The sequence below is a fragment of the Vollenhovia emeryi genome, unplaced genomic scaffold (assembly GCF_000949405.1).
Source record: "Vollenhovia emeryi isolate VEMERY1.0 unplaced genomic scaffold, V.emery_V1.0 DF939217.1, whole genome shotgun sequence".
Taxonomy (NCBI): Eukaryota; Metazoa; Arthropoda; class Insecta; order Hymenoptera; family Formicidae; genus Vollenhovia; species Vollenhovia emeryi.
Window position 1 is genome coordinate 778,876 of NW_011967149.1, and position 17,320 is coordinate 796,195.

The 17,320-nt window shown below is 33.8% G+C and overlaps 4 protein-coding genes across 5 annotated transcripts in view; 3 read left to right on the forward strand and 1 right to left on the reverse strand.

Annotated features, from left to right (window-relative positions):
• The window catches only part of LOC105560914 (programmed cell death protein 10), a 3,507-nt gene extending 2,042 nt beyond the window's left edge, over positions 1-1,465 (forward strand). The window contains exons 3-6 of one of the 2 annotated variants that reach the window (XM_012010430.1): positions 199-331; positions 410-574; positions 685-761; positions 1,375-1,465. In XM_012010430.1, coding sequence (XP_011865820.1) covers positions 199-331; positions 410-574; positions 685-761; positions 1,375-1,376 — 377 coding nt within the window. In that variant the 3' untranslated portion in view covers positions 1,377-1,465. Of the gene's footprint in view, positions 1-198; positions 332-409; positions 575-684; positions 1,232-1,374 lie in introns of those variants that run through there. The other variant, XM_012010429.1, reaches the window with a different exon arrangement.
• Positions 1,436-2,760, reverse strand: LOC105560913 (actin-related protein 2/3 complex subunit 5). Its single transcript, XM_012010428.1, has 3 exons — positions 2,482-2,760; positions 2,321-2,393; positions 1,436-1,859 (listed from the first exon to the last, which is right to left on the reverse strand). Exons 1-3 carry the CDS (start codon positions 2,640-2,642, stop codon positions 1,620-1,622), a joined length of 474 nt encoding a protein of 157 aa, XP_011865818.1. The 5' UTR covers positions 2,643-2,760; the 3' UTR covers positions 1,436-1,619.
• Positions 2,761-3,915: 1,155 nt separating this feature from the next.
• Positions 3,916-6,611, forward strand: LOC105560916. The gene is made up of 3 exons (XM_012010431.1): positions 3,916-4,120; positions 4,276-4,483; positions 5,426-6,611. Exons 2-3 carry the CDS (start codon positions 4,424-4,426, stop codon positions 6,527-6,529), a joined length of 1,164 nt encoding a protein of 387 aa, XP_011865821.1. The 5' UTR covers positions 3,916-4,120; positions 4,276-4,423; the 3' UTR covers positions 6,530-6,611.
• Positions 6,612-13,905: 7,294 nt separating this feature from the next.
• LOC105560917 lies at positions 13,906-15,776 on the forward strand. The gene is made up of 2 exons (XM_012010432.1): positions 13,906-14,070; positions 14,697-15,776. Exons 1-2 carry the CDS (start codon positions 14,056-14,058, stop codon positions 15,774-15,776), a joined length of 1,095 nt encoding a protein of 364 aa, XP_011865822.1. The 5' UTR covers positions 13,906-14,055.
• Positions 15,777-17,320: the final 1,544 nt, after the last annotated feature.

Below are 17,320 nucleotides of genomic sequence, written 5' to 3' on the forward strand. Positions count from 1 at the left end.
GGTCAATTCTTATGCGTCTGACTGAATTGACCAATCGCAGTCGATTATTCTTACGACTACGACCATTGTAGACAGAACCGAGAATCATTGTAGCGGAGGCTTAAACGACCAACGGTTTCTACTGCGTTCTACTGCACGCCCGATTTTGTTTACCATAACATTTGAGACAAGCCGACATGCTTTGCCCCTTGCCTGTAGTGGTGGAGTATCGTTCAGCACGTTCCGAAGACGCATTTCAAGAACTGAATCGCAAGTCGACTTCCCTAAAGAGAATACTTAGCAGAATTCCCGACGAGATCACCGACAGGAAGACTTTCCTAGAGACTATCAAGTTTGTAAACATTCGTATCTACAATCTTGCGTATACAGAAGGTGCGGCGCGTCTCTAACCGATCGCGTTTTCTTTCAGAGAAATTGCGAGTGCAATAAAGAAGCTTTTGGACGCTGTCAACGAGGTTACCGCATTTATACCCGGTTCAACTGGTAAACAAGCCTTAGATCAACGCAAGAGAGAATTTGTGAAATACAGTAAAAGGTTCAGCAATACATTGAAGGAGTACTTCAAGGAGGGACAGTAAGTACATAGATTGGCAGAACAGCCAGTCGGAAGCGAGACTGATAAGTCGCGCGGCTAAAGATTTAAAGGTATTTGTCGCGATGTAACGAAATGTATACTTCTTTTAGAGCAAACGCAGTATTTGTCAGTGCACTGTACCTGATACACCAAACAAATATGATTATGCTCACAGTGAAGGACAAGTGTGAGTAAATAACTGTACAATGAATTTCCAGTGTTGTATGTGATAATATCACAAGAGTCAGATAAACCTTAAATATTACAATCTGCATAACATCCTAATCTCACATATATTCTATTATACAAGCAATGATAAGAACTTAAATATCCGGTATAGAGGATTTTAACATCATTACGTTACCGTTAATCGGTTGCACTATAGTTTTTGTTAAATATATATATAGAGATATATAAAGTAATAAAGATGTTGGGGTATATTATTCCACAAATTATATATTTATACTTTTATTTTGTGCCAACGTCATATTAATCGTCAATTCTTATTGTAATGGTCAATAATAGTATATACAAATATTGTTCAAATATGAAAACGATCTTGTTGTTATATATATATATATGAGAATAACATGTGGTATATATATATATATATATATATCCTTTTATCTTCTCAAGACTCTAAAGAGTATAAAGTATCAAGTAAGACATGCAAATCTGGTAGTAACACTTGGACTTATTATTAATATTCAGGTTCATAGCGAAAAATGCATCTCACTTTTTTTTTATCGGAACTGCTTTTCATTCGGAGCAATTTCTACAAACTCATTTATACTCTTTAGAATGGAACAAGAGGGCAGAGTGGTGGAAGATACGACGAGAGGGCTCACTCCTCCCCAAATGTACAAGAAATAAAAATTACTTTATTGATAACAAATGTACACAAATTTGTTGCATTTCCCACAAATGGAAAATTGTGAATGGCTTGCCTATCTACATCCTCATCGCATTAACAATGACGATGAATAACAGTAAGAATTAATGGTAATTGTCATAATGAACATGTTACTGCGAAATGTACAAGTCTTCAAGCCCGCTTGCTGTCGGAGAATACGCGGACGATGCAGCCGACACCGCTCACGTTAAATACCTTTTCATGCCAGAGTAACAAGTGACTACTGCTACCTTCCGTCGGGATTTCGAAACCTCGGTAAATATACTTCATAAGAACATCCACTAAGTCGCGATCTAATTGTGCTAAGCAATCGTCCATTTGATTCGACTTTATACTTAGAAGCACCTTCTGTGTTAAATTCCGAGCACTGTCCTGCGAATAGAAAGGTACGTTTCATACACATTTGCACATGCGCAAGTTCGTATTTGACCAAATTACACGCGACACCGTGCAAAATGACGTTAGGAATATGCTGGAGAGTCAAGCTGCGCGCAGAGCATCTCCTCACGAATCGTACATAAATTTGTACGATATCTATATGCGAATTTACAAGTAGTCTTTCTAAAATCATCACAAAATACACGTAAAAGTCCGACAAATCGCCCAGCAACTCATTAATAATATATAGCACGCTCCACTGATCGCGGACTTGAGCGAGACGTTAAAATTCTCAATCTCGAAACCTAAATCGATTTGTTGTAAGGCAACGGCTACTCTCCGCAGACAATTTATGCAATTCTCAAATCCATAACGTCACTCCGCACCTGGCAGATCGCGAAATCGCTTCAGCGAGGCCAAGACGGTGAATCACCGTAGCGCATTTTTGAGGTTACCTTCACTTGCTGGTTCTTGCACTCCAACGGCGCGGACTTTAACACCGATATTAACGCCTCCGCGTTCTTACCCTTAATAAATGGCGTTAAGGAAAATCGCGCGTCGGCGGAATCGCTAAAAGGTAAAGGCTCTACGGTACGCTAGAGTTTAAAAAGGATATTGGCTAAGAAGTGTCAAGATCTCGTTCTCGTCCGGGCCGGTGAGCGCGCCTACGCCGCCGTCCGCGTCCTCCTCTTTGAAATTGTTGTCGCTGTACTGGTCGACGTCGATCTTGCGGAACGCGGACGCCGAGGTGTCCTTCTTGCCGTCGTTCCTCGACATCTCGGGCTGCGTGCTCTTGACGTTTCCTGCGCGTTCACGCCCGGCTTATCGAACAGCGATAGAGTCTCGCCCACGGTACGTTCGGAAGCGGGTCGCGCGGGTCGCGCGCATCGCGCAGCGCCATATTGGCGCCGACCGGCTCGTCCGCATGTGAGCCTCCTTCGACGTGATTTCCATGTACTTACCGTTGTGCCTGTATCATTCGCTCACACTTGACGCCGACTGAACGTATTTTTAAATAACTCCTGTATGCAATCGTTTGTATTTCGTATGTAGACGTTTGTAGTGCAATTAGAAAGGTTTGTGAGTCATTCGTTTGTTTGTAATTAATTAATTATTTTTCCACCGTATACTTAGCGCCGATAGATAAATTAGATAAAGTTTTTATGTGGAATCGTTGGTATTTCGTATGAAGATGTTTGTAGTGCAATTAAAAAGGTTCGTGAGTGATCCAAATAATTTTAATTAAATATTTATTAAATAGAAGTTAGCCGGATAAGAATTGCTTGTCACGCCATGACGTCTAGCCCGAGGGGTTGTGAAAATAAAAAATTTAATATAAGCGTTGTGTTAAATTTATGGATATAATATAATTGTTCCATAAATCGCCTGTAAACTCCAATAACAACTACATCTAAAAAAGTCGATATGTCTACTCATAGTTATAACATACGTATACTGCATTTATCAAATAAATATACATAACTCGTCTAATGCATTGTTTCTTTTGGAAGAGTATGGAATTGAGCAATCATGTGCAAGATACTTTTACAATTTTGTATTTGTATAAAATGTTCAGTAAATTAGTACCATCCCATTTTATAGCATAATAGTGTAAAATTTCATGTCTAATGCGTTATATAAATATTTGGAAAATAACTGTAAATTATTTAAAGAACTACACTAATTCTAAAAATTAATAACTTCATGGATCTGACCTCCAAATCGCGAGAAAATTAAGCAGAATTTGTGAAATTTTTTATATGTTTAAACGCACACACGCACGCACGCGCGCGCACACACACACACACACAAAATATCTATAATAAACATTCATAAAAAATAGTGCCTGTAATAATTGACCAGTGATATCAATAATTTCATTATTTGCTGATTCATAATATGTATTATCACATCCAGTCACATTTGTGTATAAAATCGAATATTTCAGAGAAATCCTAAAAATGTCTTATAAATAATGTCCTTAGGACGTCGTCTCTGTATTTATACTGGACGTTCTATGGCTTTTCCGAACATGCCTTTATACTGTATTTTCCGAAAATATTACCTCGGCCAGGTCTACACCAGCCTTTATCTTTTGCACAAAAACTCCTTGTAGACCGGGTTTAATGAGAAACAATAACACAGTCGTAGAGATCGGTTAGGTCACGCACAGTCACGCAGTCGAAACGGACTGAAAAGTCAGTGAAAATGAACAGTTCAAATTAGAGTCAGTGCGAGAACTTGCGAGGCGACAGGTTTGTACTTTCAAAAACAGCGTCGGACATTAAATACTTGGGCGAGCCTAAGATAAGACTGTCAATTTTCGTATGAGCAAAAGGATTCGGGTCTTCAAATGCTACGTGACAAAAGAAAAACATCGGTGATTAATTTGTCTACGTAACACTTTTAGGACATCGATACCGTGGTGCTATATTCATCTTAGCTTGTGAAGTTGAGCTGATAAAAAGGAATAAAAGGAAATCAGTAGCCGCATCTGTCTGTAAACGCAATAGCCTAATAATATTATCATCTAGGCAGGGTCCAAATATTACTGAAATATGGTACGATACAATGCAGACTTTATGCAGTCAAGTGATGAAGACCAGGAGGAAAAGCAAGTAAGTTTCTAACAGTTCTTCTCTCAGTTTTGTTGCGCCATATAAATTGGTATGTTAGAAAACTAATTAGAAAGGACACGAAAGGTTGTGTAATCAAATCGGTGATATTCGTGACACTTTCTCAAATAACAATTCCATGTATAACGAAGAAAACTCATGTACACGTTATAATACATATCCGTGTCTTTTACTAGCGCATGTAATTTGAATGTAATCGATTATTTCTGTAAAACTACTACAGACGACTACCATTCATTAGAAATCAAGATAAAACTTTGTTTATATGTAATAATGGCAAAACATTTAAGAAATTGGTCCTACATGTACATATCAAAATGCATGAGGTATAAAATTAGATAACAGTATCGTCTGAAACTTAGACAAGAAACCAGTTCACTAGCTAATTACTCTTGAAATTTAACGCAAGACTCCAGCAATTTTCAAGTATTTATAAATATTAATCATGATTGACGAAACTATTCATGTTTAAGTATTTTTTCATAACTTGGCTATTAATTCAACTCTTCTTCGTGATTTTCTTACAAATGTTATTTTACTTAAAAAAGATATATCGAATGTGAAATGTTTAAAAAAATCTCTGTGTACTTTTCGTGGAACCGGATTTCAAACGACTCTTAGCTATAATATGTAAACATGTTATTGCATACAAATGATGTCATTATTCGCCCGTCTTGGTCATATCAGTCAGGGTGAGGTAAAATTTTTCGCAATAAAGTTTTTCTAATTAAACTATAGCCAACACGACTGAATATAATTATATATATTATATTTGTCTGTTGTTGGCGAAGAAAATGATTATTGTTCTTACTGCGTGTTAAAATATTTGTTTGCAATTTGAAACATTCTATTCAAAGGCACAGAGACTTTTAAAACATTTAGATGTTGATTGTTTTCATTGTTAATAAGTTAATTTTTTTTCAGAATTCCAACAAGGAAGAAGTTGCGAATATTGCCACTAGAAGTAATTCAGTAGAGGAACTGTTGGCGAAACTGACAGAAACTGAACGATCTTCGTATACTAGGATATATTCTCGAACGCGAGTTGAATTGACTACAATTGATTACACATGGACAATCGAAAAATTCATGTACTTTTCTGCAAGCGTATGTACATTGCTTTCGCCACCGTTTGCAGAAGACAATCAATACTCGATTCAAATGAATATTTCACGTCCAGCTGATTCGCCATTAAACACAACACAATTTTATATGCGCACTAATACAGAATTGACCGGTTCATGTACTACTACTGTAAAGTGCTGTTCTGATACAGTTTTAGTGACAAAATCGATTTCGGGTTGTATACGGGATATGACATTGTTAATTGAAATCTGGAACTACGCGTACGTTTGTGTAGAAACGCTTACAGTAGAATGCAAGTTTGTATTTTTTCATGAAGCGATCAGTAACTCTATAAATATGAATTTACTACCACCCCCAGTAATATATAAATGCGTAAAACGTTCTGAGGATTCAAACCTTGAAGGGTCTACAGAAGAAAGAGGGAAATTCAAATTTGTAGTGGGAGACAAATCGTATTTAATACCAAAACACTTGTTGCGGGCCATCAACAGTGCGTACTTTAATAATGTCTGTCTTACACTTAACGAAAACGAAAAAGATATAACAAATGAATTAACGGAGTGTGAGTTGCAAAGTTTTAAACAGATGTTGGCATTTATTTTAACTGGCTCGGTAGGTACATATGATTATGATATGCTTAAAAATTTGTTAATGACAGCTGATAAATATGGTGTAACAAGTTTAAAGTTAGCATGTCAACATTGTTTACTGTGCTGTATTACGACTAAAAATGCTATAGAACTTCTACAGCTTGCGTTATCATGTACCGCCGCGGTTTTAGAAGAACATTCGGCGGCTTTTATTAAATTTCACATGAAAGAAATGAATAGTGAAGAATTTGAAAGTCTACCGCCAGAAGATTTAAATAAGATAATGAACCCAATCGAGAAATGTCACATACCTGAAATCAGCACTCGTAATTTTTGTTATCGCGAGAAATAGTTTTCTTGTTTGATTGGAAAACATTCCCATTTTTTATGAATATATCTTTGAATTGTTAATGTATCTATGTTAGAATTTGCAAATAAGTTATATTAATGTAAAATTTAAATAATTCATGGCTTGAAAATTTATGTATTTATATTTAATAAAGATTAATTATAATTTTTCAAAGTCTACATATTGATATGAGATAAAAGAAAAATAAAATAAAATATAAAAGAATTTTTGCAAATCTCTTATATATGTATATATACATATACATATGTACATATATGTATGTATATATAATATATATGCATAAGTTCACTTACAGGCAATAGGAACAGGGAATAGAATTCCTGACGCGTTGGATTGGTTGGAAGAAAATTTCCGACGAATCCAACGCGTCAAAAATTTTGTCAAAACGAAGAGTCGATTGGTTCAGAGACGCGAGATTTATAGCCGTGGCGCTTGGCGACAACCGCGAGTAGTGCGAGCCCGTAACATAGACATATAAAAGATAGACCAAGATAGACTGCTTATGAGGCAGTGGAACCCTACATGAGGGCATCCTCCTGAGGGAAAAGGACAACATGAATTTATTTGGGTATCTTCCTCTAGTGGACGTGATCTGAAGGTGATCACGTGATCTCGTACACTAGAAGAAGATAGATACCCAAATAAATTGGTGTTGTCCTTTTCCCTCAGGAGGACATCCCCCACTACCTTATAAGCAGTCTATCTTTTATATGTCTATGGCCCGTGAGCGTGGGGGCGACACGCATCCTGAGAAAGAGTCACGTGACCACGCACGTGGTTATTCTTTTGTCAGAGCACGTCTGCACACGTCTGCCTCCTCTATCTATACGGGCTGATCTATACCAAAACAGTTGAGGCGTCGAACTTGAATCTGGGATCTCTGCAGCGACTACGTTCAATTGTTGATTTGCATCTTGGCCATCTTGGCAGTACCGTGTTGTGGCTCGAGGGCCATTTTTCACTGCAAAGAACTCGATTGGTATGTGTTGTCTCTTATAACATATCTTGACGTTATATTCGTAGTAGCTTACTAAAAAGAATTCAAAGAAATCCCACACGCATTATATATATATATATATATATATATACAATTTATTGATTCCCCTTAGGGTTACAATCAGTACCTTACATCTAAATACCGCAATACAAGACAATTTTACATTCTTTATACAGTTCTTATATTCTATACATTTCTCTTGTACATATTTCGCTCTTAGAATTATCTCCTATCCTACACATACACACACATGCACGTCGCGCCCGCTCTGGACTTCCGTTTCCGTTTACAATCTCCTCTTCCTATTTCTCCTTATACTTCCTTTCTCTTCTTCTCCTTCATTCCCTCTCATTCATTCCTTCACATTCACTCTCCATTCCTTGCACCACACCCCCTACGTCTTTTCTTAGACCCACCAACATCCTCATCCATCTCTTCCCCTCCCCTACTTACCCAAGCACTTCTTCCATCATATCCTGCTTCTTTCACTCACTCACGTCTCTGCTTCACCTCTCTCTCTTTCTCTCTCGCTCACTCTCTCTTTTTTATCCTACTCTCACTCTCACGCATGTATCGCTCCTATTCATACGAAAACTGACGTCCCATACGCATTATTAATTTGATAATATCATTTGGACAGTGTTCGAAGTAGCGTCGTCTGAAGAAAAAACTGAAAATCTTTAACCGACCAAAATATTTGAAAGACGAACGTATATAATGGCGAAGAACCAAGTGAGTATCAACAGTCTTTTCTCAACTTCGCCAAGTGCGTGTTACAAGAAGGCATATAAAATTTTGTACAAACTATACATTCGATGATATTTTTTAAAGCGATAAATCCATGTATAACAGGGAGAATTCACAAACATTTATATATCAAATCTGTTTTCAATTATAGATTATAATTATAGTATTATAGATTGTTTGAGATCTCACTTAGAAAGTTAGTTTGTTAATTATTCAGTGAAATGTGTAAGGCAAAATTTAGACAAACTTTTCAAGTATTTATAAAATCGGTTATAACTGAATTAATAGAAATAGCCATGTTTTAAGATCTCTCCTACAATTTGGATTCTTCATATTATCAGTGGTTTTCTTACATAAAATGTTATTTTAATTAAATAAGATACGTTAAATACCTGTACATAGAAAGTCTAAAAAATCTCCATGTACTTTTGGTGGACTCAGCTTGCAAATAGCTCTTACCTGTACATGTAAATATGTTATTATATTGTATGTTAAGACATTGTTTTTAAATTCAACCGATCTTATTAAAAGGCATAGAGGCTTTTAAGCTTTTATATTTTGATGTTGTTTATTTTCATCATTTCAGTGATAAGTAACTTAAATATTTCCAGGTGTCTCACAAAGAAGTTGATAATATCTCTACTGATTGTGAGATGACTCAATCTTTACCATATTTACCTTCGTGTACCAAAAGCTATTCTGAGTCACGAATGGAATTCACCACATTTGAATATACATGGAAAATTGTAGGATTTGATCGTTTTTACACAGCCACAAGTACACTACTATCTCCACCGTTTGCTCAAGATCAATTCAGGATTGAAATGAATTATTCACATCAAGATAAAAAAATACAATTTTATATACGTACTCTTACAGCGTTTACAGCGTTTACCGGTTCGTGTACTACTACTGTAACAGATGGTAACCGCGCGTTAAATAAATCGTTAAAATATGTTTCTGGTATTATGATGAGACATTGTTAGTTGAAATTAAGCCATCATGCCCATGGCGTTATGATTGTGTGATACATTGCGAGATTAAAATTTATCAAAAATTAATAAGTAACACAATGCATGTAGATTTACTATCTTCCTTAAAAATATTCAAAGGCATAAAACGTTTTAACAACTCAAGCCTTAAATTTGAGTCTATGAACGAGAAGTCAATCAAATTTGTAGTAGGAGAGGAATCATACATTATATCAAAAAAGTTGTTGTGGGCTACCAACAGTAGCTACTTTATGAATGTCTGTCTTACGCATGAAGGGGAGGAAAAAGATATGACAAGTGAATTAGATGAACTTGGTGAGATGCATACTTTTAAAAAGATTTTATCATATATTTTAACTGGCTCATTGTCAGTAAACGAAAGTGATTATTACATGTTTAAAAAATTGTTAAAAACATCTGATAAATATGATGTACCAACTTTAAAATTTATATGTGAACATTACTTGGTACGTTCTTTTACGGTTGACAATACTGTGGAACTTGTACAGCTTGCTTTTTCGTCAAACGCAAAAGTTTTAGAAACACATTTGGCAACTTTCATTAAATTCCATGAAAAAATAATTACGACTTCTAGAGCATTTCTAAGTCTACCACCAGAAGATTCAAATAAGATCATGGAACTGATTAAGAAAAGTGAAATACTCGAAGTCAAAACTTGTGATACTGTTCAGTGATACTATCATCTATGCCTTAAAAAATTTGCATTGGCTGTTTACTACAATTCATATAATATTATAGTTTTAGTTATAAATTAATTAAAAAAAGAACGCGACAAAGATTTTTTTTCGTGACAAAGATTAATTTACAATGAATAAACATGTGTTTGGTTTCTTAAAAATATAACTTTTGATTTTTATTTATGTAAGAATGTATGTGCAAGTGTAAGTGTTAAGACACACTAAAAGTAATATTTTATTTGAACTTGTGTATACGAATAAAACTACTATTAAATATATTTCGTATAGATTGCTTATAATTTTCTCGTCTACTTGTGTTGATTTAGAACGGAAGGAAATAAAAAAGTAAAAATTCCTTACAGATTTATGTCAGTTATGTTTTATAATAATCTTTATCGAAATTATATTTTATTGAGATTTTTAATCGTAGTTCTGTGTACCTATCATAATGTTAGGAACTTTTGCAACTACCATTTCCGACGAGACAGCAAGCTATTTTTCATAAAGTTAAACTTGATTGTTATTTTTAATATTTGTCACCGTTATGCGTTTTCAATATTGTCATTAATTTGGATGTCAATAAATTGCAAGTAAATTGAAGTACAATTGAATTAATAATTATACCTTGTCTTAATTTATATAGATAAACTTATATTTCGTTATTTATTTATCTTTATTTCAAGTTTAGTAATATATATTGAGCAAATTATATGACATTCAATGTAAAAAAAATACGTAATCCGATCATCAAGAAAGAAAATATTTACAAAGGTTACAAGGCTACCATTTGAGTTAAACTTGATAAATAATCAGTTGATGGTTTTAAAGTGTTTAGATCGTGGTGCCCGCAGCTCGCCTGTAAGGTACTTGGAAGAAGTAAGTACACATATCTTATACATATACACGGTGAGGAAAAAGTATGGAAACCTCTAAATTTTTCGAAAACTAAATTTTAGAAACAAATGTTTCAGACAAAAGTTACATGGTTTTAAGGGGGACATAAGATGGTATCATTGGTTTGACCTTGGATAGTCGTTTGATGGTTACATGAAGGTAATCTTGAATTTTTAAAACAAAACCTGCATTTTTATTATATCATTTTTTTTACACATGAACTTACTGCCTGAACTAACATCCTCCTTAACCCTTGAGTCTGAGAATGAGAACTTAATCAAATTTATAATAGGAACGAAATCGTATATTTTATCAAAAAAGTTGCTTTGGACTACCAACAGTAGCTACTTTATGAATGTCTCTAGTACGCATGAAGGAGAAGAAAAAGATATGACAAGTAAATTAAAAACACATAGTGAGAGAGATACGAGCTTTTACGTAGATTTTATCATATATATCAACTGGCTCATTGTCAGTAGAAAAAAGTGATTATTGCATGCTTAAAGAATTGTTAAAAACATGTGAAAAATATGATGTGCCAACTTTCAAATTAAGGTGTGAATTTAATTTGGTACGATATATTACGATTGGAAATGATGTGTAATCTTGTACGGCTTGCGCTTTCGGTGAACGCAAACTTTTTAAAAACACGTTTGGCATTTTCTATTAAATTTCACGGAAAAAGAAATTACGATTAGTGAGGTATTTCGAAATCTACCTGAAAAAGATTCAAATAAGATCATGGAATTGATAAAGATCAGTAAAGTCGGTCAATACTTGTGATACCTTTTAACCACTATGACTGTTAAGAGATTTACATTTGCTAATATTTCTGTCATATAATATCGCAGTCTTAATTATAAATTAATAAAATATGATAGATTTTTTTTTAAGTAAAGGTGTGTTTTGTCTTTTCTAGGAAATATAACTTTTTATTTTTATTTATATAAGAATACAAAGCAAATGTATGTAAGTATTAATACAAATGAAAACTTTGTCATTTGAACGTACCTTGTGTACGAATAAAACTGTTATTAAATATATTTCATGTAGTTATAAGTTTCTTAAGGCTACTTGTTGATCTATTGTAAAATGGAAGGAAATAAAAAAACGGTCGACAACCCTTATCGGCGCGCAGTTCTAAAAAGTCGAAATAGACGCGTAAACAACATCTATATACTGTTATTGCGACTAATGTTATCATATGCCTCGGTAGTCGAATTGGTTGAGACTCCCGCCTAGAGAGAAGGGAGGTCCAGGTTCCAACCCTAGCTGAGGTAATATTATTCGCAATAAATTTTCTGTATTATAAAAATGGCCAAATACGGTCAATAAAAATCACTGATGAAATAAAAAAAATTAAGAATCCTCACAAACTTGTGTCACCTATGTTTATACATATGTATTGTACATTTATTTTTATCAATAATGTACCTATCTTATTAGAAATGTCCAAGTGTTCTGTAGATGAACAATATTAGATTCAATAATAGTTTGAATTTCTTTTATAAAGTTTTGCGGTTTTCATTGCTCACTTTTATCTTGACAGAGCGAGAGCGAGAGCGAAAGAGAGAGAACGAGAGAGAGAGATAGAGATAGAATTATATAACTAAAAGGAAATAATAGTTAAACAAAATATAATTAATAAGTTTCATAGCTGTGAAATATAATTAATAATAATTTTATTCATACGTACAAGTTCAAATTACATATTACTTAATACTTAGAGCATATTCTTATTATATTATAGAGTGTATTACTTAACACTAGAATGCATATAAAAATTGAAAGTACAGTAGTAATAGTATACGTTATATTTGGAGAAAAGAAAAAAACAGACGTTTATTAATTAAACAAACTTATAATGTTCTATTCATTTATATTTAAAATTGCAATATTATATCATTGACCTATCAACAGGTGGTATTATGGGTTTGGGAAAGCTGAAGCATAGACATATAAAAGATAGACTGCTCATGAGGCAGTGGAACCCTAGGTGGGGGCATCCTCCTGAGGGAAAAGGACAACATGAATTTATTTGGGTATCTGTCTTCCTCTAGTGGACGCGATCTGAAGGCGATCACGTGATCACGCCCACGTGATCACGTACACTAGAAGAAGATAGATACCCAAATAAATTGGTGTTGTCCTTTTCCCTCAGGAGGACATCCCCCACTACCTCATAAGCAGTCTATCTTTTATATGTCTATGACCCGTGAGACGTGGGGGCAACACGCATCCTGAGAAAGAGTCACGTGACCACGCACGTGGTTATTCTTTTGTCAGAGCAAGCGTCTGCCTCTATCTATACGGGCTGATCTATACCAAAACAGTTGAGGCATCGAACTTGAATCTGGGATCTCTGCAGCGACTACGTTTAATTGTTGATTTGCATCTTGGCCATCTTGGCAGTACCTTGTGGCTCGAGGGCCATTTTTCACTGCTAAGCACTCGATTGGTATGTGTTGTCTCTTATAACATATCTTGACGTTATATTCGTAGTAGCATACTAAAAAGAATTCAAAGAAATCCCACACGCATTTTATATATATAATTTATTGATTTCCCTTAGGGTTACAATCAGTACCTTACATCTAAATACCGCAATACAACAAGACAATTTTACATTCTTTATACAGTTCTTATATCCTATACATTTCTCTTGTACATATTTCGCTCTTAGAATTATCTCCTATCCTACAAATACACACACACACGCACGTCGCGCCCGCTCTGGACTTCCGTTTCCGTTTACAATCTCCTTTTCCTATTTCTTCTTATATAACTTCCTTTCTCTTCTTCTCCTTCATTCCCTCTCATTCATTCCTTCACATTCACTCTCCATCCCTTGCACCACACCTCCTACGTTTTTCCTTACACCCACCAACATCCTCATCATCTCTTCCCATCCCCTACTTCTCCTAGCACTTCTTCCATCATATCCTGCCTCTTTCACTCACTCACGTCTCTGCTTCACCTCTCTCTCTCTCTCGCTCACTCTCTCTTCTTTATCCTACCCTCACTCTCACGCATGTATCGCTCCTATCCATACGAAAACTGAGGTCCCATACGTATTATTAATTTGATAATATCATTTGGACAGTGTTCGAAGTAGCGTCGTCTGAAGAAAAAACTGAAAATCTTTAACCGACCAAAATATTTGAAAGACGAACGTATATAATGGCGAAGAACCAAGTGAGTATCAACAGTTCTTTTCTCAACTTCGCCAAGTGCGTGTTACAAGAAGGCATATAAAATTTTGTACAAACTATACATTCGATGATATTTTTTAAAGCGATAAATCCATGTAGGTATAACAGGGAGAATTCACAAACATTTACATATCAAATCTGTTTTCAATTATAGATTATAATTATAGTATTATAGATTGTTTGAGATCTCACTTAGAAAGTTAGTTTGTTAATTATTCAGTGAAATGTGTAAGGCAAAATTTAGACAAACTTTTCAAGTATTTATAAAATCGATTATAACTGAATTAATAGAAATAGCCATGTTTTAAGATCTCTCCTACAATTTGGATTCTTCATATTATCAGTGGTTTTCTTACATAAAATATTATTTTAATTAAATAAGATACGTTAAATACCTGTACATAGAAAGTCTAAAAAATCTCCATGTACTTTTGGTGGACTCAGCTTGCAAATAGCTCTTACCTGTACATGTAAATATGTTATTATATTGTATGTTAAGACATTGTTTTTAAATTCAACCGATCTTATTAAAAGGCATAGAGGCTTTTAGGCTTTTATATTTTGATGTTGTTTATTTTCATCAGTGATAAGTAACTTAAATATTTCCAGGTGTCTGACAAAGAAGTTGATAATATCTCTACTGATTGTGAGATGACTCAATCTTTACCATATTTACCTTCGTGTACCAAAAGCTATTCTGAGTCACGAATGGAATTCACCACATTTGAATATACATGGAAAATTGTAGGATTTGATCGTTTTTACAAAGCCACAAGTACACTACTATCTTCACCGTTTGCTGAAGATCAATTCAGGATTGAAATGAATAGTTCACATCAAGATAAAATAATAAAATTTCATATACGTACTCTTACAGCGTTTACCGGTTCGTGTACTACTACTGTAACAGATAGTAACATATGTTGCAGCGAGTCAAATAAATCGTTAAAATATGTTTCTGGTATTATACATGATAAGACATTGTTAGTTGAAATTAAGCTATCATGCCCATGGTATTATGATTGTGTGATACATTGCGAGATTGAAATTTATCAAAAATTAATAAGTAACACAATGCATATGGATTTACTATCTTCCTTAGCAATATTCAAAGACATGAAACGTCTTAACAACTCAACCCTTAAATTTGAGTCTAAGAACGAGAAGTCAATCAAATTTGTAGTAGGAGAGGAATCATACATTATATCAAAAAAGTTGTTGTGGGCTACCAACAGTAGCTACTTTATGAATGTCTGTCTTACGCATGAAGGGGAGGAAAAAGATATGACAAGTGAATTAGATGAACTTGGTGAGATGCATACTTTTAAAAAGATTTTATCATATATTTTAACTGGCTCATTGTCAATAAACGAAAGTGATTATTACATGTTTAAAGAATTGTTAAAAACATCTGATAAATATGATGTACCAACTTTAAAATTTATATGTGAACATTACTTGGTACGTTCTTTTACGGTTGACAATACTGTGGAACTTGTACAGCTTGCTTTTTCGTCAAACGCAAAAGTTTTAGAAACACATTTGGCAACTTTCATTAAATTCCATGAAAAAATAATTACGAATTCTAGAGTATTTCGAAGTCTACCACCAGAAGATTCAAATAAGATCATGGAACTGATTAAGAAAAGTGAAATACTCGAAGTCAAAACTTGTGATACTGTTCAGTGATACTATCATCTATGCCTTAAAAAATTTGGATTGGCTGTTTACTACAATTCATATAATATTATAGTTTTAATTATAAATTAATTTAAAAAAGTACGCGAAACAAAGATTTTTTTTCGTGTTAAAGATTAATTTACAATGAATAAACATGTGTTTGGTTTCTTAAAAATATAACTTTTGATTTTTATTTATGTAAGAATGTAAGAATGTATGTAAGAATCTAAGAAAGAATGAAAGACACACTAAAAGTAATATTTTATTTGAACTTGTGTATACGGATAAAACTACTATTAAATATATTTTGTATAGATTGCTTATAATTTCTCGTCTTTTTGTGTTGATCTAAAATGGAAGGAAATAAAAAAGTAAAAATTCTTTACAGACTTATATCAGTTATGTTTTATAATAATCTTCATCGAAATTATATTTTATTGAGATTTTTAATCGTAGTTCTGTGGGTCATTTTGTGTACCTATTATAATGTTAGGAACTTTTGCAACTACCATTTCCGACGAGACAGTAAGCTATTTTTCATAAAGTTAAACTTGATTGTTATTTTTAATATTTGTCACCGTTATACGTTTTTAATATTGTCATTAATTTGAGTGTCAATAAAATGCAAGTAAATTGAAATACAATTGAATTAATAATTATACCTTGTCTTAATTTATATTGATAAACTTATGGTATATTTCGTTATTTATTTATTTTTATTTCTAGTTCAGTAACATATATTGAGCAAATTATATGACATTCAATGTAAAAAAAAAAGTAATCCGATCATCAAGAAAGAAAATATTTACAAAGGTTACAAGGCTACCAAAATTTGAGTTAAACGTGATAAATAATCACTTGATGGTTTTAGAGTGTTTAGATCGTGGTGCCCGCAGCTCGCCTGTAAGGTATTTGGAAGAAGTAACTACACATATCTTATACATATACAAGGTGAGGAAAAGTATGGAAACCTCTAAATTTTTCGAATACTATGCATTTTAGAAACAAATGTTTCAGACAAAAGTTATATTGTTTTAAGGGGGACATAAGTATCATTGGTTTGACCTTGGATAGTCGTTTGAAGGTTACATAAAGGTAATCTTGAATTTTTAAAATAAAACCTGCATTTTTATTATATCATTTTTTTACACATGAACTTACTGCCTGAACTGTTAATCCTCCTTAACCCCTGAGTCTGAGAATGAGAATTTAATCAAATTTATAATAGGAAACCCAGATAGCACAAAGAATCCAAAAAGAATTCTTTTTGAATTCCCAAATTATGAAATGAATTCTTTATCTGTCCCATTTCTATTCTAAATGTATTCTTAAGAGTTTCAAAAGAACTCACTTTTATGTCACCAATTTGGAGCCCTTTCTCGCATACCAAAAGGACTCTTATTATACTCCATAAGAATTTGCAATGAATCACAAATAATTTTTAGATAGTATTCTAATGGAGCACTATAAGGATTCATTTTTCGGTCTTAATGGATTCATAAACTGCTTTCGTCCAGGCCCAGGCTAAGGATAACGCTCTCGGAAACAACGAA